The sequence below is a fragment of the Vulpes vulpes genome, chromosome 15 (genome assembly GCF_048418805.1).
Source record: "Vulpes vulpes isolate BD-2025 chromosome 15, VulVul3, whole genome shotgun sequence".
Taxonomy (NCBI): Eukaryota; Metazoa; Chordata; class Mammalia; order Carnivora; family Canidae; genus Vulpes; species Vulpes vulpes.
Window position 1 is genome coordinate 6,469,317 of NC_132794.1, and position 27,930 is coordinate 6,497,246.

General features: G+C 49.0%; 1 protein-coding gene across 1 annotated transcript; it reads right to left on the reverse strand.

The window, feature by feature from the left end:
* Positions 1 to 5,918: 5,918 nt before the first annotated feature.
* Positions 5,919 to 26,677, reverse strand: ETS2 (ETS proto-oncogene 2, transcription factor). Its single transcript, XM_072740550.1, has 10 exons — positions 26,431 to 26,677; positions 21,839 to 21,910; positions 19,280 to 19,391; positions 17,641 to 17,760; positions 17,107 to 17,307; positions 15,254 to 15,337; positions 13,964 to 14,182; positions 13,066 to 13,329; positions 10,276 to 10,394; positions 5,919 to 9,436 (listed from the first exon to the last, which is right to left on the reverse strand). Exons 2-10 carry the CDS (start codon positions 21,908 to 21,910, stop codon positions 9,221 to 9,223), a joined length of 1,407 nt encoding a protein of 468 aa, XP_072596651.1. The 5' UTR covers positions 26,431 to 26,677; the 3' UTR covers positions 5,919 to 9,220.
* Positions 26,678 to 27,930: the final 1,253 nt, after the last annotated feature.

Sequence of the window (27,930 nt, forward strand, 5' to 3'; positions counted from 1 at the left end):
GAGGGTGGATCCCAGCCTGGAGCTGAGGCACCCAGGCCCCTCGGGTCTTCCAGCAAACCTAGGGGTCAAGGCAGGGCCAGGCCCTGTTTCTTTCTGGGCACAAGAGAAGTCAGGGCAGAGAGTTAGGCTCTCCTGCCCTGGCCAGGCCAATCGTGGATCTCATGTTCCCTCTGCTGCTGGGACTCCTCATCCTGTCTGTCAAGATCCCACGTATCTCCCTCCTCTGAGGCTCCCTCCCTCTTTCATGTGGTCCCTGTGGGCAGGCGGGTCACTGGCAGGGCTGAGATCTGGGGTGTCCCCAGAGGTATTAACTAAGACTCCAGGATTCCACTGCTAACAACTCAGGAGAAATCTGTTGGAACCAGCAGGGTCTAGAATTTCATTGACTCTGTGGGGCTAGTCTGTCCTTGTTCACTGCAGGTGTTCCTGCAAGGAGGTGACTCTGCTACAGGGTGATACAGTGACCTGGTCTGTTTCCCTCATGGGGGCCTCCATCTCCATCCTGTGCCTCCCCTCATGTCCAGGGGAAGGTACCCATTCCAAGGAGGCATCTTCAGATGTAGGCCCCTGGGGATGGAATAGTTTGTATTTGGGATCAGTTTGCCTCCTTTTATCACCTTAAACCACGGGTGGCTTCCTAGTATCTCTGTGGCAGAGCCAGGCTAAGAGTCCCCTTGTCCATCCCCTGGGACTCTGCCACGAGAGGCCTCTCCCCAGCCCCTTTTCTGAGAGCTGTCAGAAAGGTGGGTCTGGTGTCTCAAGGGGCTCCGGGCTTAGGCTGCAGGGGCCCTGCAGACGGACAGACAGATGCACCCTCCACCAGACTTGTTGCTCTGGGAGGAGGTGCCCATGGTCTGAAGTGAGAGTTGCTTCCTTTTGATTTTTAATTAGCTTTTATTTTTTAAAAGTAGTTTTAGGAGTGAAGAAAACTGAATGGAATGGATGGAGAGCTCACACACACACCCTCTGGCTCCCCCATGGAGAACCCCCTCCTGCTGACAACAGGCCTTAGTGGGGTATATTTAGAACTAGTAATGAACCAAGGTTGGTATATTATTATCAACTATAGTCCACAATTCACATTAGGGTTCACTCTTAGTGCTGTACATTCTATGGTGGTTGACAAATGAACACTGTCATGTATGCACCACTACAGTGTCATACAGAATAGTTTCACTGCCCTGAAAATCCCTGGTGCTCCTCCTACTTATTCCTTCCTCCCTCTCCCGGAGGTCCTGGACATTTTCCTTGTCCTATAGTTGGCTTGTGTGACATTAATACAGTGATCCCAGTTTTTTAAAGTTAGTGTTAGTGTGGTCCATCCTTCTCCATCCCCTACTCTTAATCTGTGTCTTTATAGTGAAAGTGAACTTCTTGTAGACATTGTACAGTTAATTGGGTATTTTTTTTAATCCATTCAGATAGTCTCTGTCTTTTAAGTCATATATTTAGACCATTAACATTTAAAGTGATTATTGGTATATGTGGATTAATACCTATCACATTTCTGTTTTCCCTTGTTGCTCTTGTTCTGTTTCTTTTATTCCCCCCTTTAATTCATTTTGTGCATTCTGTGGTTTTAGTTGAGAAATTTATAGGTTTCTGTTTCATCTTCTTAGAATCATGCTTCTTTTAAAAATCTGTAGTAGTGTACTTGACAGTGCACATTTACAACTGACCCAAGTCCATGGCCAGGACCTGCTCCCCCCTTAGGGTTCACTTCTGCTGATTTTAATTACTTTAGTGTTGGGAGATGTTATGGGTTGAACTCTGTTCCTCCAAAACTCAAATATTGAAGTCCTAACTCCTGTCCCATAACTCAGAATACAACTTTATTTATAGAGTCTTTACAAAGGTAATCAAGTTAAACGGAAGTCATTTGGATGGGCCCTAATCTATCTATAAGCTGGGGAGAGAGGCCTGGAGCAGATTCTCCCTCAGAGTCCTCAGAAGGGACCAATCTTGCCAACACATTGCTTCAGGACTCCTGGCCTCCGGAAGCATGAGAGAATAGATTTATGTCACTTAAGCCTCCCAGCCTGTGTATTGTATGACAGCCACCCCAGGAAGCCGATACAGAAGAGAAGAAATGAGGTGACCAACAGAAAGAGGGGCAGAGATGGTCAGGATGAGACAAGCAAAGGGTGCAGTGTGTCCATGTTTAAGTGTGAGTGTGCATGTATGTGTGCACAGTGCACACGAGTGAATGTGTGTGCAAGTGTGAGACAGAATGTGTGCAGTGATCATGTGTGAGTAGACATGTGTTTTTGTGCCAGGATGCACATAAAGTATGAGTGTGTGTGTGCACCTGTGTTCTGAGGATCGTCTTATTCCCAACTGTGGGGCTGACTACAGAGACATATCAGTGAACATGTGGACCCCCAACACCTATCTCAGTGCCTAGTAAGGCTGATTCCTTGTCACCTCTTGTTGCAATACTACCTCTTGTTGCACATCTTCTTGCAATGTTACCACTCTTGTGCCAGTTATTGAATAGACCCCAGCCACAGATGTAGGTGAAACAATGGGAACCAGGCCTTTGTGCTGGATGGAACTCACATGCTCTTACCTTCTTTATACCCAGGCTCCTTCACTAAAGTGGCTCCCAGAAAGCAGACAGTGTCTGGCTTTCAGTAATCTGTACATTCTTAGTGGTTGACATTTAAGAGCTGCTTGTGAATGAATGGTTGAGGGGAGGGTGAATGCAAAAATAAATGAATGAAAGGTAACCAAACTTGGTGCCTCCCTTGGGAATATGCTATGGGGTCTATACATAGCTTGGGAAAGCAGAAGCCCAGGCTCATGCAAATTTGATTGAAAATACTAGTCCGATTGCTCAGGATCTGAAAACTATAAACAGAGTGTTGTGTCTTTGAGATGATGGATTGACTTTCTCCCTGGGGTGGGAAGGTGAACAGCACCTATGGTACTGCTGACAATGATCTGGGACAGATGCAGCAAGCCAGCGTGGCAGTGTTGAGTGTCTGTCTGACCCCTAAGCTGGGACTCCTGCTCTGGGCTCCAACCCCTGGAGGCCTCCACCGCCCTCAAACCAGAGTCCGCAGGTATGATGGATCAGAGTCACTGCTGAGACCAGAAGTACTTCTGGTTTCAATATAGGGCTCTAATCTCGCCAAGCCTCAGTTCCCATATCTGCAAAATGAGCATAATGAAACCGACTTCCTAGGGTCCCAAGGAGATGATGAATGAAAGCAAGGTTTGCCAATGCTACTGTATTTCACAATTATTAATTACATGTTTGCTCTGTGATGAAAAATAACCTCTTCGGTAGCCAATTTGGTGGAGTTTACCAGCAAATGATGAAGGTGTTTCTCATGGGCTTTACATGGAAATGGAACATAGCCAATGCATAATACTCTTTGCTTGAGACCTCATGTTCTTTGTACTATTTGTCATCCCCAATATCCCTAGGACATGTCATCCTCCAGCCAACCCAGGCCATGGGCTCTCATGAATCAGAATTTCTGGTCCCATGCCTCACAAATACACATGTATGTGTTGAGTCCTGGCTATCTACTTGGAGAGTATGAGGCCATAGACACGGAAACTGCTGGTGGGGGTCAGATTTAGCAATCCTGGGCTATCTTGCCATCTGAACATGACTTTAGGAGGCAAGAAGGGGGCAGTTACTCATAGTACATGGGACAAAGGCTATGTCAATTCCAGTTGTGAAGGTGTCATCATCAGCTATGACCAAAAATGGTATTTCCCTTAATGTCAGATTTCAAGTAGAATCACATGTTCAAACCCTGCCCAGGAGTTTCAAAAGACTTACACAATAAGGGATTTCCCCCTTCACTGCTTTGGGCCTCACCCTTCTGTGTTGCTCTTACAGAAAAGACAGATTAACATCTGGCCCAGATTATGGGATTTGAGCATCTGCTCAAACTAAACTAGCTGCCTCCAGCTGCCACGTGTATGAGGACTATGTGTCCTTTGGGTAGGAGGCTCATGGATAATTTTAAAACTCAATTGAGGGCTGTTTAAAACAGAACAGAAGGAGGAACTAGAAGCTTGGGGGGAGCCCCTGGGTAGGATTTATAACGACTTACCCAAAACATGGCATGGTTATCATGGCAAGAGGACAACATTGGGAAACAGAAGATCTAAGTCTGAGTCCTGATTGAGCTACGTGCCAGGTTCATCACTGAATTCTGTGCCTGGGTTTCTCCTTATGAAAACAGAGACATGACTGCCAGGAGCCCTATTTTCTAAGAGACTGCTGCTGGAATGCTTTGCTCATGACTTAAAAAAAGCCTTCCAGGTCACTGACTTCTTGCTGTCTTAAACAAATGAAAGATCCATCCATCCACTGCCACCCAGTGACTCCACCTTATGGAGGGGAAACTGAGGCACAGAGTGATGAAGTCACATGCCCAAGGTCATGCACTGCTGCATGGGTGAGAATGATAACCCATGGTCAAGCCAAAGCACAATAAACCCTACTGCCAACTAGCTTGATTTTTTTCCAAAGAGGTAATGAAACAGGTTACTACCCTCTATGTCCCCTCTGTTCCCTGTCCATCTGCTTTGGTTCCCATATCCTACAACTCACACACCCAACAGAGCAGTCCCTTCAGGCTCTAAATCATTCCCACTCACGAGTGTCCACCATTTGCAGATCTGAGGGATGCCCTCTGGGGCCCCTGTATAGAGAAGAGCCAGGGTATGTTGTGGCCTAAAGGCAATTTAAGTTTGCTTCTTCACCATCATGTGTACAAGCTGGGAGGTAGGCCACATGCACCTCATCTCTTCATCATCTGTTTTGACTGTTAAGAAAAATGAACGTTTAAAACATGGTGAAATATATTACGTTAAAAAAAAAGATTTAGAATTGGAGCGACACATGAAAAAGGACAAAGACAGTGAAGGATGGTAGGAGGGCTTGTAGACTATCCATTTCACCTTCTGCAAGTGAACTTTTTCCTTATTATGGAGAACTTTGGACAGTTCTTTTTTTTGCTTTAAATAAAATTGCTCATTTTAATTGGCTATGAAAGGGTAAGATTAGAAGGATGGACAATGGATCGAAGAGGAGAAAGGAAAATCGTCCTCACTCGACTTCTGGTCACCTTCCTGCTCCTTGTTCTACTCTGAGTTCTGGCTGAGTTGCTTGGCTTTCCAGTAAGTAAGTACTTACTTCAGTACTTACTTCAAAGTAAGGTGCATAGATACCTGTGGGGGCTCTGACACCTTTAAGGGGATCCTCAAAGTCACCCTTGCAAAATTAAAGATGGGTAAAATTGTGGGACCTTAGCACTAAACTGTCCCAGCCATCATTGTCTTCTTCATTACCATGTACTCCTAGGAAAATAAATAAACAAATCCGTTCCATTTAAGAACATCCTTGATAAAGTAGTGAAAAATAATTTTAAGTGAATACACATCTTTTTAACTTCTAGGAAATAGATGGTACACATGAAGAATTGCTGCACACAAAGGCAGCTTGGTTGTCCCAGGAAATGCAGTTGTGCATTTATGTGAGTTGCAAGCTAAACTAACCACTTTATCATGGACACCATTTTTATCTGCAAGAATAACAGACAAGTCATGTTTATTCAGCCTTGGGTATCTGACAGGTATGTCCTCAAAAGTAAATGAAATGAGTCTGTCACTTCAAAGAAAACAACTTAGACTCTTTGTTGCCAATGATAACATTTGAGCTTTCAAATGAAAATCTGAATTTTTGAAAATTTATACTGGCCATTGTGAACTTGATAGATTCCCAGTACTTTTCTGGTGAAATTGGTGATAAATGTAACAATGTGATCACCTGATATTGGATGTTGAAGTGGGTCAACATTTTGAAGCAATATTTTCTAAATGACTAATGCGTGATATTACAAAGTCACACATGGGTAAAAGATACATTCAAAGTGCGAGACAGACCAATAAAATTTATTATAATCATAGGAAATTTTATTGATATGATTTCATATTCCAACTGCAATGAACCTTTAAAAAACTTCCATTTGCCAGGTTTGATGTAGAATGAAACAATATCCACAATTATCCCAAACATCTCCCAAATACTCCTCTGTTCCAATTACATAGCTGTGTGAGGCCTGATTTCCTTCAAAATATATCACGAGACAAAACACACAAGAAAACAGAAGAACCTAGATCCTTTCTTTTAAACCAGACATCAAATAAATTTGAAAACATGTCAAGCAATTACATACTCACTGTTTTGGGAAAAGTTATTTTTCATAAAAGTGTTAACGTTATTTTAAAAAGGAATTGTATTTTAAAATGTGTTTTATTTTATTTATTTAATCATGAGAGACACAGAGGCAGAGACATAGGCAGAGGGAGAAGCAGGCTCTGCATGGGGAGCCTGATCTGGGACTGATCCCAGCACCCCAAGATCATGACCTGAGCCAAAGGCAGATGCTCAACCACTGAGCCCTAAAATGTGTTCTAATTTCTCATATGGTGAACACTGACGACCAGTGGTATTCTAGTAAATGTTTAAGAACCAGCTCCCTGAGGGGGCTTGAGGGAAGCCTGATTTATAGGGCCTGCTGATTTTCATGGATTAAATATAAATACTCTTATTACGCCATCACATTCAAGGTACCAATATGTCACTGATACAAAGTTGGGAAGGGACCTGTTCTCACCCGCCTGTGGGGAGGGGACTCCAGCACACCTCTGATATAACCCACCTGTTTGCTGGCATCCTGACTGAGTCTGAAGTGTGTTTGAGACCCATCTCCCAGGGCCATCACTCTCACCTCTTGGTAAGTCAGCTCAGCCATGTCAGGCATCCTGAAGAAAGTCCTTGAAGCTCGAATGCTAATGGGGTTCCTCACATAAGCATCCTACAAACTCTTCTGTTATCTCTGCCAATCCCCCAACAAAGACAAGGTGCCTGTATCTTTCTATTCTAATCCCCCCCCCCTTTTTTTTTTTAAAAAATTCTAATCCCTTCTTAAAGAATTTTTTGATTTAAGGGAACACTTTTTGGGGGTTCCTTCAGGAAGAGCTACAGTTGGTTGTAGCTTGGTCATGATTTACTAGGTGACCTGTGTGTAAAATTGGCTAAATGGACAGTGGATCAGGGTTCACTATCCTCACTCCACCTCCCCTCCTCCCTGTTGGGGTGGGATGAATGAGGATTCTTACAAGGAAGCATTTATATAAACAAAATACTTTATTATTTGAGAAAGAAAAGGCCAGATTACAAAATCTTTATACTTAAGTCTGTTCATTACCACACCAAAGGTTTATAATGGGCTTTAGTTTCTGTAACTATTAGGTTGAACCACATGAAACTGCCAACTTTGTAGATAAAAAAAGTCAAATATTGGCAATTTCATGTGGTTCAACCCCATATAAAATGAGCCAATGGCTAAGATTCCCTTTGGCAGCAAGATGTTCCCAGTCACATGTCTGTTGATGTTATAAACAGATGTCTGAGTGATAAACATGTCTTGCTTGAGAAAAACATCCTGTGCTTAGACCCTGGAAATGGTCTCATGTAGGTACTGAGCGACTGGTTCCCCCAGCTCCGGGGTTGCTCTTCTCAGCAGGCCCCGCCACCCAGCTTCTCAGCCTTATTACACAGATGGCCTCTCCTCTAGGGACACCAGCCCCTGCTCCGAGTGCCCTCCCACATGGCAGGTGAAGCCCGTCTGGCTCTGAAACCAGGATGACTTGATCATTTCCAAGCATCCCAAATGCACACCCACCCAGGGGGCTCCTTCGAAACCACCATGAAAATTCTCCATCATGAGCAAAATGTTTTTCTCACATCCAATCCTCCAGTGGATGCTCTTTCCCATCTTGCTTGTCCTCTCTCTGCCTCTGGGCATTCTGCATCCACGAAAATAAGAACACGGAGCTGTGGGTACTGCGCATACAGGAGTAGCATCGTGTCCGGACAGCCCACGATTCGCCAGGTGAGCAAGGACAGGACAAGTCGGGTTTTGTTCACGACCTCTCCATGAAGATCACCCTCCCGCCCCCCACCTGCCCTAGGCTTCAGCTCCCAGTACAATATGTTTAACTTCACGCAGGACGCAGATAAAAATAAAGCTTTCTTACAAATTACATTTTTTTCCCAGTGAATTACTTCTGCAGTAAAAGTAGCTGCTACATAAATCCCTCCTGCTCTCTGAAAAGGAGCCACATATTTCCAAAAATAGCATTCTTATTTTAATCATACAGAATAATTTGGGGCGCGGAGGTGGAACCCGGGAAGGAAATGGCTGGTCGGGGAGGTTAGTTGTTGGGGAAACACAGTCGAACTAAAAAATAAAATAAGTTTTGTGTAGAAACGGATTTAAAGGCATGCACGGAAATGGAATACATATGCCATTTGTCAAGAAAAATACTGCTTTATAGCTTTTACATTACAATTAAGGAGAAAGCAGAGGCGAGATGCGCCTCCAGATAATAACATTAAGTGTTTTTATAAAAATTCCCAAATGTACAAAGTCCTTGCCAGATAATAATCTGGGCAAAACAAAACAGAAACAGGGACTGACCCTGTTAGACGTATACCTGTAGGCATATCAAATGTAAATAATACAGACTTTACAACTTCTTCGTCTGGCCTGGCAGACTGTTTGCAAAACGCTGCTGGTGCTCTTGGAAACCGCAGTGAACACCGGACGTCCGCGTTCTCATTTCAAATACATTTGCAGAATTATTTTAAATTACAATATACAGTTCTCGTTAAATAGGACTCTGAGAGGATTCCGACAACAATTATTAGGGTTACAGTCATATATACAAACTAACTTCTGAAATGGCACGACTGTCTCCCTGCGCCCTCCGCCTGGCTGAACCAAAGAGACCACTTCTGCCTTTGTGATTCCTGGCTGCCAAAGGCAAAAAAAAAAAAGGCAACAAACAACAACAACAACAACAAAAAAAACGTGTGCCCGAGGCATGCTCGCTCCTTTGAAGAATATCCAACGGCCTGAAGGTTCCTGCCTCGTGGCCTGCTCGGAGCCAGGAGGGCTTCCCGGCGCTTCCTTCTCGGCCATTCTAAGAGCATCATAAATAGTGTGTTCCCGTCAGCAGGCTTTAGAAGGAGGAAACCATGCTGCTTTGGGTGAAAAAGCGCGGTTTCCGAGGAAATAAGGCCACTGCTTCGTGGGGACTTTCCTGGACGCGTGCGATCCCGCCTTTCAGGGTCCTTGGAGCAGTCGGTGGGTCGGGGGGCTGCCGGCGCAGCGCAGGGGGGGCCTCAGTCCTCCGTATCCGGCTGGACGCCCAGGATGGCGTGCAGTTCCTCGGGGGTGAACCCCAGCAAGTTCTGGAGGTCGCACACGAAGCGGTACACGTAGCGCTTCCCCGACGTCTTGTGGATGATGTTCTTGTCGTAGTAATAGCGCAAGCCGCGGCTCAGCTTCTCGTAGTTCATCTTGGGCTTGTTTTTCCTCTTTCCCCACCGGCGGGCCACCTGGACGGACACGGGTGGAAAGCGTCCAAATGTGCAATTAAGAGAAAGGGAACGACTTGCTCCCGATGGGGCTTCTCACGCCCGCTGCCCCGAGAGAACCTGAGCACCCCAGACCACGGCACCTAGGGGTGCAGCCTGTGTTAGCCCACGTGCAGGGCACCGAGTCCCTCGGCTGTTTCTCTGAGGACGGAGGTGGGTGCAGGTGGGAGAGTGAGGGGCCCCACCCACGGCACCGGCTGGTGCACCAAGAGCCAAGGTTCACCATCGGCCGGGCCTGACACAAGGGAAATGCTGTGTCCCCCCACCTCCCGGCTTCAGGCTCCAGTCAGCACAGTCAACAGCTGCTGGGTGGGGTTCGGAGCCATGTGACACTCTGCATTCCTCAATGCTTCTGCTTCCCCAGGGAGTCGGGGAGGCGACAGCTTGCCCTCTGCTGCTGCCAGGGACCACAGGCTCCTCGAATGCAGTCCTGGAGGGTCTGCCCTCTGCTTTCTCCTCCAGGGTTTCCAAAGGCCTGAGCCGAGCTGGGCAGAGCTGCACCAGCCAGAGGACCAGCAAGGGCTGCTGGAGGCTCATCCTCACCAGTGGGAAAAAGCAAATTTCCCACGACATATTCAGACGGTCAGGAGACACCCTCAGTTTACCACTTGTGCCTTTTTATCAGAGGAGAGAGCAACTCGCAGATGCCCGCCCGGTGCCCGTGTGTTCACCCACAGAACACTAGACCCAGCTGTAGTGGTGAACCCTGCCTTGTGCCCAGAGAATTGAATTTATGAGCCCAAAGTGATGAAAATCAGGTTTTAAAGCACCGAGACTGACTTCCCAGGCTCTGGCCGTACCTCATCGGGGTCGGCGAGCTTGAACTCCCATCCGTCCCCGGTCCAGCTGATGAACGGCTGGCAGGATTTGTCCGAGAGTAATTCCAGGAGAAACTGCCACAGCTGAATAGGTCCGCTTCCTGGGGGGAGGAGGGGAGATGTGTTATACAGTTTTATTTTTTTTTTAATAAAATATTTTGTTTACTTATTCATGAGAGTCACACACACAGAGGTAGAGACACAGGCAGAGGGAGAAGCAGGCTCCCTGCAGGGAGCCCGATGTGGGACTCGATCCCAGGACCCCAGGATCATGACTTGAGCCCAAGGCAGGTGCTCAACTGCTGAGCTACCCAGGCTTCCCTGTTACATGTTGTTTGTTTGTTTGTTTGTTTGTTTGTTTCTATTTAAAGTATGGCAATGGGGATCCCTGGGTGGCTCAGCGGTTTAGTGCCGCCTTTGGCCCAGAGCGTGATCCTGGAGTCCCGGGATTGGGTCCCACATCGGGCTCCTGGCAGGAAGCCTGCTTTTCCCTCTGCCTGTGTCTCTGCCTCTCTCTCTCTCTGTCTATCATAAATAAATAAAATCTTTAAAAAAATAAAAAATAAAAAATATAAAGTACAGCAAGGCTTTAGTCCTTCTGATGAAATAGGCTCACTGAGGAACGTGAGGCCCAACTCTGGGCAGGGAGCCAAGTGAAGGCACAACTCCAAGTGTGGTGGCAGCACTGAATGCTTGAATGGCATGAGGCTAGACCCCCAATGTGGGGTCTTCCTGCCTCCCACTCCTGGAAAGGGGAGCACTACGCCCTCAGTTGCTGAGTTGGGTCTTTCTGGAAGAAGATTCAAGTTTCCTCATCTTGGGGGCACCTGTGTGGCTGGCTGGGTCTGTAGAGCACGTGGCTCTCAATGTCAGGCTTATGAGTTCGAGCCCCACGCTGGGTGTCAAGATGTCTTAAAAATAAAATCTTTTTTTTTTTAAAGACTTTATTTTTTAGTTATTAGAGACACAGAGAGAGAGCGAGAGAGAGAGGCAGAGACACAGGCAGAGGGAGAAGCAGGCTCCATTCAGGGAGCCCGACTTGGGACTCGATCCCGGGTCTCCAGGATCATGCCCTGGGCTGAAGGCAGGCGCTAAACCACTGAGCCACCAGGGCTGCCCAAAAATAAAATCTTAAAAAAAAAAAATCCTCATGCTTTTTAATTGTTCCTTATGTCATAAGTTTCAGGGTTCATTTCTAGAACCACCCAGCAGGACAGGCTAAAGGGGCATTTCACCACAGAATGAGGCATGTCCCTGGAATCCTAGGCTGCAGCCTTCCTGCCCAGTGACGGTGGGTAAATTGCTTAATCCAAGACTCAGTTTACTCAACAGCTGCTTGGACATTTGGGGTTGTCTCCATGGCCTCACCGGCTCTGTGAGGTATGCTTTGCTTCTCATATACTCTTTGTGGATTAATATTTAGAACCACCAACTTGTGACGAGAGCGTTGCTGTAACTATTTTAAAGATGAGGCACAGCTCAGAGGCAAGGTGCCTTGCCCCAGACCACACACTCATCAAACAGCTCTTCCTCAAGACCCAACGGCCACCAGCAAGAAGGCTCTAAAGCACCAAAGACGGGAGTTCCGGGACCAGAGGTAACTGGGTTACTGGTGTGACCATGGAGCACGATCTACCCTGAGCCAACTGTCCCATCTGTAAAACAGGTTAATACCCCCACCTGCGCTGGACACGTCCCAAGGACAACCAACCATATATATGCCTCATTAACCACATAAAGCTGAGAGTCAACAAGTGGTAACTAATATTAAAGTGAAAAACACCAAGGGGCGCCTGGGTGGCTCAGTCGGCTGAGCGCCGGACTCCGGATTTTGGCTCAGGTCATGATCTCAGGGTTGTGAGATCGAGCCCTGTGTCGAGATCCCTGCCCAGAGAGGAATTCTGCTTCGGATTCCCTCTCTCCTTCTGCCCCTTTGCTCCCCACCTCCCACTGGTGTATGCCTGCACACTTCTCTCTCTCTCAAAAAAAAAAAATAAATGCATTCATTGAATAAATAAAAAAAAAAAAGAAAAGAGAAAGACCTCAACGCTACAGCTGTTTATTTTCTTATCAAGCCCACTCCCGTGCATGTTTGGAATGACAGAAAAGGAAAAAAATGGATGCTTCTGTATTCTTAGTTTAACCTACTATTTTAAGTAGGCACTTTTTAAAATCTAGTCGCTCCATATGGTCAAAATATGGGAAAAAAAAAAACACATTTAAGGACCCATGAAGCAATTTTAAAAAAAATCTTGGTATTTTTGCTAAAGTACTGGAAATATTTGGTTCTAAAAGCAGCCTTAATATTTGTCCCTTGCCGAAAATAGCTCTCGCCCAAATCTTAAAAATAAGATGGATTTTAGCAGCAAAAGCAAAGGTAAACAGTCCCTGTGTTATTTGAGGCTGGCTCGAACGTCCCTCCCTGGGCCAGTTTACATTCTTCGGGATTCCTGGAGTGGGTGAGTCAGAGCCGAAGCCTCCAGAGGCCCGTGTCCCCTGCACGGCCGCCGCCCCCTCCTCTGCAGGCTGGCCGAGCACAGCCCAGGTGACGGAGCGGCCCGTGGACGTCATCCATGCCACTGAGCCCTGTGCACAACAGCTCCTGAGAGCTTGGCCTCTGCAAAATTCAGGGACACAGCCTGCCTGATCTGGGACGACAGCCACGCACGAAATGTACGATGCAGATGCAACGTGCGCCAACCAGAAACACCCCGGCGGAACCCAGCGGGGGCCCAGGGGAGGGGGCGGGGACAGCCCAGGTGACACACTCACCTGTGAAGCCGGCCAGCACTGCCGCAGGTATAACCGGTTTGCCCTGCTCCACCGGGTCGCTCCTCTCCTGGATGTAGTCCTTGAAGGACATGGTCGGCTTATTGAGGCACAGGGATTGGCTGCAGTCGTCCTCGAAGCTCTCGAAGGATGGCACTCGCTGCACGTCCAGCAGCGACGACTGGCTGTTCCAGGACTGCAGCAGGGAGTCCGAGCTCTCGAAGCTGTCCGTGCCGTTCTCAGGGGAGTCGCGGTCCCGGGGCTTCCCTGGCAAAGACAACCGGGCACCAAGGCTTGAGCCCTCGGGGACGGGGGACTGTCCAGTGCTCCCGAATGGTGAGGACCCGGGGGCTGGTCTGGGGTTCACGCCAGGCACCCCCACCCCACCCCACCGACAGCCTGCTGGTGCAGAGCCCCGGGCTTCTCAAGGGCACTTGTCCCTTATACGCCCTATACAACCACGTCCTCCACCAGCGGCAGCAAGTGCACCTCACGGAATGGAATATTATACAGCAATGAAAAAAGAAAGCCCGCCTGCCCCATCCAAAGGCGTGGCGGGTCTCAGGCATAATGAGCAAATGACAAACACAAAAGAAAGCATAATGCTATGGTTCCATTTCTATCAAGCTCCAGGACAGGAAAAACTAACCTATAATGACAAAAATCAAGCCAGTGGTTGCCTCTTGGTTGGGGGGCAGGGGGTATGCTTCTGACTGCAGGAATGTCCTGTTTCTGCATGGTCTCCCCAAATATCCCACTGGGTGGAGGGATCCAGTCGCGAGCAGGGGCCATGTATCGTTTACTCCATACCCGTACAGTCGGGCCTGGAGCCTGCGACCCGGAGGGAGTCGATGGGTGCTGAGCAAGCCTGTCACCCTCAGCACACGGGGATTGCACTTACCAGAACCACCAGCGAGCACGTTCAAGTTGCCGCTCGCGAAGTCCTGGCCGACCGGGCAGTAGTTGACGCTGACGGTGCTGAGCCGGGACTTGGAGAGCATCTGGAACTCCTGCTCAGAGCCGAGCGCGCCGGGTGCCGAGGGTGCACACACGTCCAGGAGGCCGCCTTTAGGGTAATTCTGCGTCTGCACCCCGTACGTTGCTTGTTCCACACCAAAGCCTGGGATGGGACAGTCGGAAGGCAGAGCTATTAGGTGGAGTGACAGGGTCACCGGAGACCCTCTATGCCCTTGAGCCGAATCAAATGCAACCGGTTCTGTAGGGTCTAACCCTCCCCGAGACCGCGGTGGAAAGGAGGCTTCGGCAGGTGGCTCCTCTCCTAGCTCCCCTTCTCAGGCCATTCATGCTGCCAGCCCACAAGCCCTTCCCCAACGCGCCTGCTGCCTCTGGACCAAGATGTGACCCTCCTTGAGGTTAACTTTTCTCCTGCTCTAGTGCATCAAACGCTTTATGTGACTCTCAGGGGCAGAGGCTCTTTCACTTCCAGGGGAAGTGAGGCTCGGAGAGCCTGAGTGATCTGCTACCCAGTATGTGACTTGTAGGGGAACATCCCCTCCCTCTGCTGGCGAGGGGGGCCGCCCAGAGCCTACACTCATTAGTGTCAGTGACCAGAAGGCCCGAATTCCATGCCACTTCTTTAAGCTCCAAAGATCAGAGCAAATTTAGAATTGCTTTCTACATGCTTCCTGTGCCTGGCACCTCTTATCTATTCTTCGAGCTCTGACCACAGCCATCAGATGCTCACTTCGCTCCGCCCCGTGCTCCGGGAACTGCCTTAGAGAGCACTGGCCAGTGCAAAGACAACGCCAGCCACGTAGGCCACGTTAAATTTCCTAAGAGCCGTAGGAACAAGGTAGACAGAAACAGGTGAAAATTAATTATAATATTTTAATATTTTACCTGACTCAGTGTCACCAATGATCATTTTACATGTAATCAATCTCTTAAAAATTATTAAGGAGGCATTTTACATTCTTCGTTCCACTGAGCCTTTCAGAGCCATTGTATTCTTATCCCATGTCTCGGTGTGGACCAGCCGCATTTCCAGCAGCTCAGCAGCCACGTGTGGCCACCCCACGGGACAGCACAGGCCTAGACCGTGCCTTCAGACCTTCTGCTAGGGAGCCCAAATTTATTTTTATTTTATTTATTTGGGAGAGGTGGTTAGGAGCCCAAATTTAATAGGAAAAGCTAAAAGCAAGGTCTTCAGGGCAGAACTGATTGGACTGACCTAGTGAATTGCTATTAATCCAATGAGGGACTGAGTTGAGGTGTGAATTTTCTTCATACTGATCTTCCGTCTTTTCTTGGTTTTCTGAAAAAACAGACGGGAGAGGTAGGATTACAAATCAAGGTTAAAACTATGCACAGAAAAAGAAAAAAGTGTATTTCTAAATGACTGCTGTCTGGTTATTTTAGGAAACCTGAATGCATTTACGCTTCACATTTAAACTGATGGTATTCGGTGCCATTTGGTCTGTTTTTTTTTTTTTTTTTTTAATTTGGTCTTTTTCAAAAACTAGAGACGGCAATGAATTTTTAATAGCCAGAGGACGTTTTCCAAAATGAATGCTGTCACTGGCCACGTGAAATGTTCTACTGCATAATCTTAAATATCTAGAGTGTGAATTTAATTCATCCATGCCATCAATAGGTAGTTAAATATTTATGAAGCGCCACCTATCCCAGGGGCTGGGAGTACAGGAGGTTAGTAAAGCAGATCCAGTTCCTGCCAGATACAAGGGTTCGTGTCTTCACACCCTACAGAGCTGTGGGGCTATCAAGGGGGGACCACAGTGCCCCAGACCTTGGAAATGGAAAAATTATTAGCATCCTCTGTGTGTGCTGACTTCCCACAAACACACGGAACCACACACACCCACACATCCTGGTCCACAGACCTACGCCCAGAATAATGGCAAAACGGGCCCAACCTGCCAGGGAACAGACCCATCAGAAACTTGTCAAATCAGACTTGTCCAAGTTCAGGGAGAATTTGGGAGTCTCCAAAAATAAGTTTCCGTGGGCCCCAAAAGCCACAGCTGAAAAGAGAAGGGGATTGAAGCCTTCTCAGGTCTTTTAAAGATTCTGAGTCTGTAAAAGGTGTTGAAACTCAGGGTTTAAAATCAAGTGAACAAGGACTACGGCCCTGAACTCCACCAATGCACTAATTGTCTTATATTTTCAACCTAGTCCCTCACTAGAAATTATTTTTTTCTTTCTGGATGCATTTAAAAAATTTTTTTTTTTTATTTATTTATGATAGTCACACAGAGAGAGAGAGAGAGAGAGAGGCAGAGACACAGGCAGAGGGAGGCAGGCTCCATGCAGCGGGAGCCCGATGTGGGATTCGATCCTGGGTCTCCAGGATCGCGCCCTGGGCCAAAGGCAGGCGCCAAACCGCTGCGCCACCCAGGGATCCCTCTGGATGCATTTTTAACATTGCTCTCGACACTCTCTTAAGGCTTACACCAAGACTTTCTATACGATGAGACTGCTTTTGTTCCGTGGCCAGTTTCTGTATAATGTGTCAGTGTATAAATATGTGTCAATTACTTCTGCGTTTGTTTAAATACCTAAAACCCAAAGAAATTTGTGTTGTCAGATTCCTTTTGGTCTCAGGAAAATTTACTGTAAAATTCACGGAGTTTTTTTGTTTTTTTTTTTTTTAATTCACGGAGTTTGAATAAAGGCTCCCTTTCATTGAGGCTGACTTACTTCTCTGGGTTCGATAAGGTGAGCCACAAAACACGGGCTGACTTCTTGCTGGCCTCCATATCTGAGCCAACACGCACTCCTCTGACACATGCCATCTGACCACCGTCAACAAGTGAGTGACTAAGGTTACTGCCTTGTGGCTATACTTGATGCTACACACACACACACACACATACACACACTTCTGTGGATTAAAAAACCCATAATCACTGCCACTATTTGACTCACTCTGGTGGCATTTTCAAGCAATTTACTCTACATTATTTGAAACCCTGACTGTATGATCACAGAGCACTGATCTCCCCCATCACTCTCCCCCCACCATGGCTTTCCCCAAGGGGGAGGAGCCCGGTCACTCAGCTGAACCTTTGATCATCTGCTCCAGATGCTCCCAGAGAATGTCGCCCACAAAATCAGGTGCCAGCTCCAGAAAACGCTCCTTGCCCAGGTTACACAACACCTGGCCGTTCATGCCGAACCTCTGGAGGTTCACGTTCACCAGGCTGAACTCGTTGATGGCCCAGAGAAGCCACTGGCACACCTGCTGCTCGGTCCACAGCCAGGGGTCTGCAGGGGAGGGAAGAAAAAGTCAGAACACACACAGGGAGAAAATGTGGAGGGAGACAAGGAGACCAGAATCACTCCTGATCCAGATGCGTACCAGAGACCCACCCACGGAGCAAGCCACCCAGCTAAATTCTAAGACACTAATCGTGATGAATTAAGCATTCAGTTAACTGGGTCAGAATAAAAAGTGGCTCAGGTTAACCGCATCCCTGCCACCCTGCAAGATGCCCTAAACAAAGCTGAAAAAAAAAGTCATCTCAAGCAACTGTGGTAAGAGTTGTTGTTCTAGTACAACATAGACTCAGAGAAAGGACTCGAAAAACTGGCACTTACTCTTTGGGATGCCGAGGCGGCGCTGCTCCTTCTTGAAGCCGCTGAAGGTAGCTTTTAAGGCTTGACTCATTACAGCCTTGCTGCACGGAGTTAACAGAGGCAATTCACAGTTGGTTGAGTCTAGAAAAAGAAACCCATGGGGACATGAGGACTTCAAGCTGGGAATACCAGAGAGAGAATTTAGGGGAGAAATCGTAGTTCTCAGCAAGAACAACTGCAGTCTCAAACCTTGACGTAATTCCTTAAAGGAGTATAAATATTAACAAAAATTTGAGGGAGGGGACAGGAATTGAAAAAAATATTATTGTCTTAAAAAAAACATCTAAAATAAAACTCAAGCTTTATTTTATTTCGCAAATCATTTTGCAGAACTTCATAAAACAATCCCCCTTAGCTGAAATTTCTATCTAAATCTCCTTTAACATCTTTAGACAACGAAAGAAAGTACGTGGCTTTGGTCAAAAGTTTTAAGGGATACAAATGCACCCTAAGTGACTTCCATTACACTAAGTAGCGGGCAAAGGGACTTCTGACACACCTGCAATTTTTTTTTTAAGGAAAGGGAATTATTATTATTTTTAGATTATTTATTTATTCATGAGAGGCACACAGAGAGAGAGAGAGGCAGAGACAGAGGCAGAGGGAGAAGCAGGCTCCATGCAGGGAGCCCAACATGGGACTCGATTCCAGGACTCCAGGATCACACCCTGGGCCAAAGGCAGGCGCTAAACCGCTGAGCCACCCAGGGATCCCCACACCTGCAATTTTTAATGAAAAACAATCTTCTCTGGATTTGCTCAGCAATTTCAAGAATGATAAATGATTGGCACGTGATGGCATGCTTATGCAAGCATGTGTTTTAATTAGTTTTCGGGGCTATATCTTCTAGCACCTACTTCGTATGACAAAGTAATCTCTGGAATGTTTCCAAGTAATAACACTATCACAGTAATTGTGCAGGCATTATCTGACTGCTATACCTTTAAAAAATAATAAACAACAACATTAAGAACTACAGACGTAGGACGCCCAGGTGGCTCAGTGGTTGAGCATCTGCATTTGGCTCAGGTCGTGATCCTGGGGTGCTTGATCCCACATCAAGCTCCCTGCAGGGAGTCTGCTTCTCCCTCTGCCTGTGTCTCAGCCTCTGTCTCTCTCATGAATAAATAAATAAAATCTTAAAAAAAAACCTACAAAAGTAAATGCAGATGGGCAAATATTAGCAAGTATAATTTGTTGCCCCAAGACTCCAGGGGGGGATGATCTAACAGATGATAAGACCCCAGAATGAGAAGCTGGAGTGCACTTTAATGGTCTGCTTTGCAGGTCCCCCTGGGAGATGGAGCCCCAGCTTGCTACAGTGATGAAAACATCCCACTGAAAATCTCAGGGGCTCCCCTGCAGTTTGCTACCAGCAAGGCATTTGCTCTCACCAGGGTGCGTCTGGCAGCAGAAGACATTAGAACCAACAGGCTCATAAAGAAGGAAAACTGTCTCCTCCCAGGCCCAGAGCCACCATCCGACTTTTCATACCAAAGATTCAAGACACCAACCTTTGTCGCTTTACCAACTGTCATCTTTTTATTAACTGAACTACCGGAAACCATGCACAGTTTGTCAAGTCTGAGTAACAAATTACCATGAGAAATTGAATCCAAGCCTGTCGGCACTTCTTGCAGTGTTTGCTCTTCATTTAGAGAAGGGAAAATAGCAAACAGGGACCCATCAAAGGTGTCAAAAGCTGGCTGGCGCTGCAAAACAGATGGAGGAGAAAACTGAAATTAATCTTTAAACTCATTTAATTACCTGTTTTAAAAGGGGTCGTCCATGGGCAATCTTACTTATGCACCCTGATGAAACTGGCGAATATAAAGCCATCAAAGGAACTGACCAGTCAGTGCTCTGATCAGACGTCTATACAGTCCAAATTTTACTCTGGATCATTGCATTGACCTCACGGAGTCGGAAGGACTGGAAATTTATTTTGAATGGCCTAATGAATTTCAATTAATAAAATAAGTAAACAAACCTAAAAATAACAGAGTTTGGAACAACAGTGCTGCATGGGACTTAGAGACCACCTGGTTCAAACACCCGGCCCCTCAGCCACATCAGAGGGAAACTGAGTCAGACCCTCAGCAGGACAGTTTTAGCTCATTGCAGTTAAAGCAGAGGCAGACGAGTGAGTGAGATTTGGAAAACAGTGAGATAAATTATTTGTGGAAGCATTTATTTTTGTTTAACCGTGGCATGCTTTAATTGAAACTAGATTATTTTCCCCCCTCACCAATTCCAAAGGTTCAGAAGACCGTAAAACATTCCTCATGGTTTAATTTTATAAAAGTAAAGGTGTTGAAAAGACCCCTGGCTCCCCATCATTAACTAAGGGGAAAGATTTCTAAAGGAAAAAAAAAAGTTTCAAGTTAAAGTCTTTACAGCTTAGGGGGACCAAGTGGACAGGGACACAGGGAAAGATTAGCCCCACAGTATGTTGATCTCATCTAAAATTTATGAAAGAAAAGATAGCCTTTAAGTGTAAGACCTGTTTATAAGTAACAGATGAAGTCTTGATTCATCGCTGCCTGACTTGCTGAGGAACAACGTAAAAGATGGGTATATTTTTCCAACATACACTGGAAAGCCCATGTTATGTGTAATACATGACCCGTCTGTTGAGTCATCAATTAAAAAAAAATGTGCAACACATTTACAAATAAAATCGGTTTGTGTGCTTTCTTCTTAGAAATGCAGAACAATGAATGACGCATTACGTAAGAAGGCAAGCAGCACAAGTTGGAACTCAGCCGAAAACACTCAAGACAATCATGTCCCAATGATGTTGAAGCCCAGCACCCCCCTCCTCCTCCCCGACCGAGGCCCAAGACAATAATGCTCGACAGCCAAAACCTTAAGGGAAAAAACAATCAAGTTTGAAATCCACGTCCAGATTTATAAACTAACTTCAGGGATAATTTTGGTGAAACAGCCAATTGATTTTTTAAATTCCCACCAGCGTTTCCCCAGGTGACCAAGAAATGCCTCTCCTTTCCTGACTGGAAGTTCTTTTTATAAAATCAGGAAGCCAAAAGACAATACAAATTCACACTGAGTATTTCAACACATCAATTTCAGCAACGGCTGTTTCTTCTCCAAACCCAGAAATCACATGGGCATCATCAAGTTCTTTTTAACTTATAGAAGGAAGAATTTCTCTTTCCAGGGGTGTGGTTACAAACTCAATACCACAATTTCTTGTACAGTTTGTGCCATGCTGAAAACATCTGACCAAATCAAACCAGAAAACTCACTGGCTTGAAGTTTCGTGACCTTCGTGACACTCTAGAGGAGCCTGTGCCCATTTTTGGCTCCTTGGGCTCTCCCAGACAAACAACCTCAAAAGGACTTAACGAAGGAAAATATAACACGCCTGGGATACATCAGTTTAAGAGCTTGGAGGGGACCAGTCTAAAATCACTGCTCCAAAACCCGTTTACTACATGATGCTAAGAAAACAATCAAATCTCGCTGTCACATTTGGAGAAGGCCAATGGGAAATGATCTGTTTGTGCTACTCAAGAACATTCCCAAAAGGACTGAGACAGAAGCTACATGAGATTTGGTTATTATGCACCAGAAAAGGTTCCTTTATCTTTCATCTGTGCTTTGGTTTATGCCAATAGGCACACTGGTTTACTGGTTCTCTGTGGCAGTGAGGACAGGCTGCCTGCAGCCCTGGGGTCACTGCCTCTTCTGAAGGAAGAAGCCTTCACAGTGGGGCTGGTCTTCTTCCTCTCAGCTCTTTTCTTTCTAGTTCTTTAAGAACCAACCCCTCGCCCCTGGGGAAACTCACGAGTGAGCAGGAGAGAGACAGCTTCTCCAGCTCTGCCCTACGGAGAATCATAGGATTTTTCACCTGCTAGAAGTCTCAGAAATAAAACCACAAAGGCCTCACCATCTGCAAATTAAATGGTTTCATATCTTGGAAGACAAGTAGAACGAGCATCAGGAGACCCATTTTATAGACTAGAAAACCGAGGCCCAGAGAGATTAAGCAAACAATCCAGAGTCACACAGCCCGTAAATTAAAAGGCTGGGGCTAGAGCCAATCTTTTAGGACCTAGCATATTATTTTTTTCTCCCAGAGATGGAGTTTTCCGATATTAAAAAAAAACATTTCGGTTAAGACTTGCTCACTTACCTTGAGTGTCCCTCTGTAACTGTTAGATACAGGGGCCACCTGGTCCATGTTCTTGATTCCAAAGTCATTCATCTTTAAAAAAAAAAAAAGAAAGAAAAAGGAAAAGACATAAAGAAAGAGTCACGGGGGCAGCAAAGCATGCACATTTTTAAGAAGTACTGGCTGCGTCAACCCTAATTCTGGAGGAGTCTGTCAAGTTCTGCAGCAAGACAGGTCATTCAAAACTGAATGCCAGTTCTTACTCAAAAGGCCCAGCTTGCAAAGGGCATGCTATTCAAGTAATTAAATAATCATGCTGATTCTCTACTGAATTCCACTTAGATATGAAGCACACACACATAAAGTCACTTTCTGGCTGGCTGGTCGGGGCCTCCCAAGGGAGCCAGGCTAGGGGGGCTGAGCAAGGAGGACCCCATCTTTCCATGACAGGAGTGGGCCGAGCTGCTTTTCACTGCCATGTCCACGGTCTGCTCAGAGCGCAGGACCTCAGTGCGGGTGGTGGGTGCCAGGAAGGCACAGGCCACTCCCGTCTGCTGGGGAAGAGCGAGGAGGGGAGGCAGTCAGCTCAACCTGGAACTCCTGGTGGATCCAGATATCCAGCTCCGCGTCAGCATGCTGGAAAGAGCCTTCGAGGCCCTAAACCCTCCCTAAGCTGTGAGGAAACATTCCCAGGAAGGACATAAAAGGTTCCCAGAACCACTGCTTCAGACCAAACCCCCTGCATTGTCCCAGATCCTCCTGTGTTCACTGCACACCAGATGTGTCCGACGTGTGTGTTGCTCAGCTGTGCGTCTCCTCGAGGGGGAAGTAATGCCGATCACGGATCGGCCTCACTTGCTCAGTATAGGCCTATACTACACAGACCTGAGCTGACCAGCGTGGTAGCCACCAGCCTCCTGTGGCTAGGCCCACGGCTAGGATGGGCTGAGAGGAGCTCCGCATGTAAAAGCCACAAGATTTCAAAGATTTGGTAGAAAAAAAGTATCTCAGTAACGAGACTTTCTATTTACTGCATGTTAATGTAGTATTCTGAATGTATTCAGTTAATTGCAATATATTGCAATTAACTTCACTTACTTTACCATATCTAATGGGCTCTTGGAAATTTTATAGTTACTTCTGTGGCTTGCAAGTGGACAGTGCTGTACGCTGAAAACTTAACTTGGAGCCCTAACATGTGGCTGGGTGGGTAAGTTCTATATTAATATGGAAGAAAGGTACCAAGATAACGCCACCAGAGTGGCATATAAAAATATAGAGCAACTAAAACTAAAACTCATTTTTCGAAGGGGCTGGGTTAGCGTCAATAATAGTAACATTTACCCCATGGGGCAAGCCTCGCCCCGTGTCCCCCACCCCCCAACTCCAGCTTCCTGGCTTTGGAACTGAATGAAGGTCTAGAGGAAGCTTTACGGGGTCCCCCTAATTGTCCTCCCCCATGATCTCCCCTGGGTGCTGCCACCTGTTACAACCAGAAATTTCGAGCAATTAAAACATTGTGCAATTGACAGCGCTTACTGGAGGTGGCAAGTAGGCCATTTCCCCGTGACTACTTCGAGTTTGTACTTTGTTTTCTCTTTATGATCAACGTTATGGCTAAACCAGACCTCCCAACTACTACTACTACACACACACACACCCCTGGCTAGAGATGCAGCGTGGGAGGAGAGTCTACGCCGCAGAGCAAGCAAGAGGCGCTGGGGAAGGTTGTTAAAACCCTCAGAGTACGAGTAATTATCATGGTGGCCAACGGAGGCTGGAAAACACTGAAAATAAATTAATAGTCCTATGGGGTGAGATGGGAGTAGAGAAAGGATTGTCCTGCTTCCAAAGTGGCCACCCTGGCTCAGAATCTCCACTTGGTGGATCATGCCATCCACATGCACTCAGGAACCAATATTCACTACTAATGATCCCAGTGGGACAGAGTCCTCCTGACAAGAGCTAAGCCCAAGCTGGGCGACCCCACATTCCCACTTCACTGAATCTTCCTGACTTTTCTGAGACACAGGTGTTGTAACATTTTTCGGCGATGTTGCCTCTTACCGGGCAGTGGAGGCCCAGAGACCTCTCATGACTTGCCCAGGATCACACAGCTCCTGCAGAGCTACTAAGGGGGCCACAGTGCAGATCAATCCCAGGGGATGTCCTTCACGGGGAGTAATGGGATGATGAGGCATGGGTCTTCTCCCACCATATCACTATGGAGTGGAGGGAGTGCATACAAATATTCTTAGACCACGGCCCTGCTCTCTACTCTTTAACCATGGGACGTGCTTCCTAACTCTGAGCTTTACGAACTAAATCCTGTTACCTGCTGATTAAATCAACAAACCCTAAATAGAAAACCCAAATGATAAAGACATCTTAACAGCTACCAGTGGTCCCTCCTGAGCCCACTAGGCCAGCTCTTTTTCTAAGTCTGGTTTGCAGATAACCTTGCTGAATTTATTGGACATTTTTTTCAGCCTCAAAGAAATGGACAGAGCGAATTGGTATGGAAGGTACTGGATAAAGCTCGCCTGGTTTTTTGGGTACAAATAGCAGGAGAAAAGGCAGTCTACCACTCCCACATAAAGAGCTCTAATTACTAGCCACAGAATTGAATTCTTTTGTTGTCCAGCTTTTAATTTGTTTTGTAAAAACCATGTGGAATCAAAGTGCTCCTCCAATGGTTTCAGGCAGACACATAACTAACGAAATTGAAGTTCACTTATTTTACTCAACAAAGCTTGTTAAGGTGGCAGACAGGTCAAGTTTCTCTACCCAAATTAATTTTAAATTCAAGTCCTCGCGGGTTGCTCTACTGATTGCGGCTCTTGAACAACAACAAAAAAAGGAAAGAAAACATGGCAGAAATGTGTGAGCTGGGAACAGTAAAATTTTAAAACAAAGAGAACTTGCCTAACAACCGTACCTTTCCTGGAAGGGAGTGATCATTTATGTGAGCGATCGGAGCTCAGGTTTAGAGTTGGGTAAATTCGAAAAACAAAAGCCAAAAGACGAAGCCATTTGCTACCTTTGGAAGGTTGGTTTGCTCTTTCTTTGGAAAGTTATCAGTTTAGAGAGAGCAATGACTAACCTCAGAAATGAGTGAATATTTCCCTGCAGGGCCCACAGTGCTAACATTTACTGTACTGTGATATCACTCAGAATTTTAATAAACCTTAACTTGGAGATTTATCTCCGCGATTGGGGGTGGTGTGGACAGACAGTGCACAGGCACTTCCATTACCCAGGACCAGCACAATCTCCTGCTGGTGAATTAAAATGAATCACCTCTATCTCCAAAGGGGACTGCTCACTTCTTTACTTTCTAAATAAGTAGCTCGTCTCTACCAGTTTAAGCTACCCTGCAACTGAATAGAGGCCAGTATCTTAAGTCTCCTGGGCTTAAACACACACATGCACACACACGCACACACGCACAACCCCCCCCCAAAAAAACCGAAAATCAAACCCAAACCAAAAAAACCCACAGACGTGCACACGTTAACCTTTCATTCAAAATCCTTTAAGAAGGCGAGAATAAAGGCAGCTCCGCGCACCCACACCCGCATTTCCGACAGGCTCCCACGCTCCACTCGCGGCCCCAGCGCCCCCATCCAGGAGCCCCGGGGCGCCCTGGGGGTCTCGCCCTCGCCCGCCGCCCCTCTCCCCCCTCCAGGGCCCGGGGACCTGGCACGTAGCGGGGGAGCCACGGCCTCCAGGTGTTCCAGGTGCTCCAGGTGCTCCAGGCGCACCCCCCCCCCGCCCGCACCCTGCGCGGCCCGCGCGCTCCGGTAAGTCACCGCAAAGCCGGGCGCGCGGGGCGCCCTCTGGATGGAGCCCCCCAAACCCGCACTGCCTTTTAGGAACAAAAGCGAGTGAACAGGCGGGCGCGCCCCGCCGGTCCCCTCGACCACCCGGGGCCGCGGCCCAAGTTCGAGGCCGGCTCCGCGCATCACCGCCCAGACCCCCACCCCCACCCCGCGCATCACCGCCCGGACCGCCCCCCCCCCCCGGCGCATCACCGCCCGGACCCCCCACCCAGCGCATCACCGCCCGGACCCCCCCCCCCCGCGCATCACCGCCCCGACCCCCCCCCCAGCGCATCACCGCCCGGGACCCCCGTGCATCACCGCCCGGGACCCCCGCGCATCACCGCCCGGGCATCCCCCGCCCCACTCCCGCGCATCACCGCCCGGACCGCCCCCCCCCCCCCGGCGCATCATCGCCCGGGACCCCCGCGCATCACCGCTCGGACCCCCCCCCCCCCGCGCATCACCGCCCGGGACCCCCGCGCATCACCGCTCGGACCCCCCCCCCCCCGCGCATCACCGCCCGGACCCCCCCCGCGCATCACCGCCCGGGACCCCCGCGCATCACCGCCCCGACCCCCCCCCAGCGCATCACCGCCCGGACCCCCGCCCCCCAACCTCCCGCCTCCGAGCCGGGCCCCTGGACCAGCAGTCGCCGCCCCGCCGCGGCCCCGGCTGTGCCCCGGGATCCGGACCTCGGGGCTGCCCACGTCCGCCGCCCGGGGGTCTGGGTCCCCGGGAGCGGAGCCCCGCCGAGGGCGCCCCCCACCCCGCCCGGGGCCCAGCTCTTACCGCGCCGCTTCGGGCAGGGCCGGCGGCTCTCGGGGCCGGGCTCCGCGGGGCGCGTCGGACGCGAGCGAGGGCGGGGGGGGGGGGTCCGGGCGCGGGGCGCGGGCACCCGGCGGGGGTCGGGGTCGGGGGTCGGGAGCGGGGACGCTGGCCGGGCGAGGCGGGCGGCTCCGGGGCTGGAGGACCGGGCCGCACCGCGCTCCGTGCCGCCGCCGGAGGAAGTAACCGGCCGGTCCCCTCCGCGGCGCGCTCTTCAGGGCCGGGGGAGGAGAGGAGGGAGGAAAGACGACAGAGGGGAGGGGAGGAGGGGCGAGGGGGAGGGGAGGAGAGCGGGAGGGGCGGAGACGGGAGGAGGAGGAGGAGGGAGGGGAGGGGAGGGGAGGGGAGGGGAGGGACGGAGGAGGAGGGGGGGGAGGGGAGGGGAGGGGAGGGACGGAGGAGGAGGAGGAGGGGGGGGAGGGGAGGGGAGGGGAGGGACAGAGGAGGAGGAGGAGGGGGGGGCGGGCAGCGGCGCGGGGGAGGGAGGGGCGAGGACGCGAGGGGAGGGGCGCGGGGCGGGGCCGGCTCCCTCCTGCCCGGACGGCGCGGGGCGCCCGCTGTCACCTGGCTGCGGCCTCGCCTGCGGCTCTGGGACCGCGGGGCCTCCCCTCGGAGGGTTCGGTCCCCCCCACCCGCCCCGGCCCGAGGCCTTCACCCCAAAGGCGCCCCTGGACCCGGGCAGGAGCGGGGTGGGGGCACCGAGTGGCCGCGGGGCTTGGGTGACAAGGGGCTCCCTCCGGCCCGGCCCCTGGATCTCCTATCACGAAGTCTCCAAAATGCGTCTGCGATGCAAAAAGGTCCGAATCGAGGCCCTCGGCTGGGCCGCGGAGCCCGCCCCGCTCCGGGACGCCCCCGGCCCCGGCTTCGTGTGAGGGGCGCCCCCTAGAGTTGAGCGGCGCCTGCAGGGAAACCGAGCTCCGCTCCGCCGCCGGGGATGCTCGAGGTTCTCCAGGGCGATCCGTCCCCCACGATAAGTGTCAGGCAACTGGGCCTTAGGGTCAATAACTTGCGGGTCACAAAACGTACGAGTGGGAAAATCACGGTTGAAACCCAAGTTTATCTGACTCCCAATCGCAACCCAAACCATCACCCCTAACTGCTGGTTTCTGTTGGCAGCAGGAGACACTGGAGTCCATGCCCAGAAATGCGTGCGTGGCCTACTCAGCTTCTCAGTATTTGGTAGAATTATGTAGATACCCGAGGGTGGTATCAAATAAAACAGCCCAGCGTGGGGAAGGCCGAGGCACTGAAAGTTGGCGCATCTCAGGGACTGCATTGCTGGGAAGGGAGAGGAGCCTTCTCCCTTCTCTGTTACCAAGGCTCCCGGTTTCCATGGCAACCCTAAATCCGGCGTTACCCGGATAATTGAGATACTATTGCACTGTGATGTTTCCAGGCGCCTGAGGGTCTTCAGGTGCCACCAGTGCGTGGGGCAGAGGCAGGCTCTACACAGCTCCAACAACC

Excerpts from the sequence above, each read along its gene's own strand:
- ETS2 (XM_072740550.1), bottom strand. The coding sequence starts at position 21,910 with ATGAATGACTTTGGAATCAAGAACATGGACCAGGTGGCCCCTGTATCT. Across the intron at positions 19,392-21,838 it reads GTTACAGAGGGACACTCAAG|CGCCAGCCAGCTTTTGACAC; the intron begins GTAAGTGAGCAA and ends TCTGTTTTGCAG. Across the intron at positions 10,395-13,065 it reads AGTGCTGGCCGGCTTCACAG|GAAGCGGACCTATTCAGCTG; the intron begins GTGAGTGTGTCA and ends TCCTCCCCCCAG.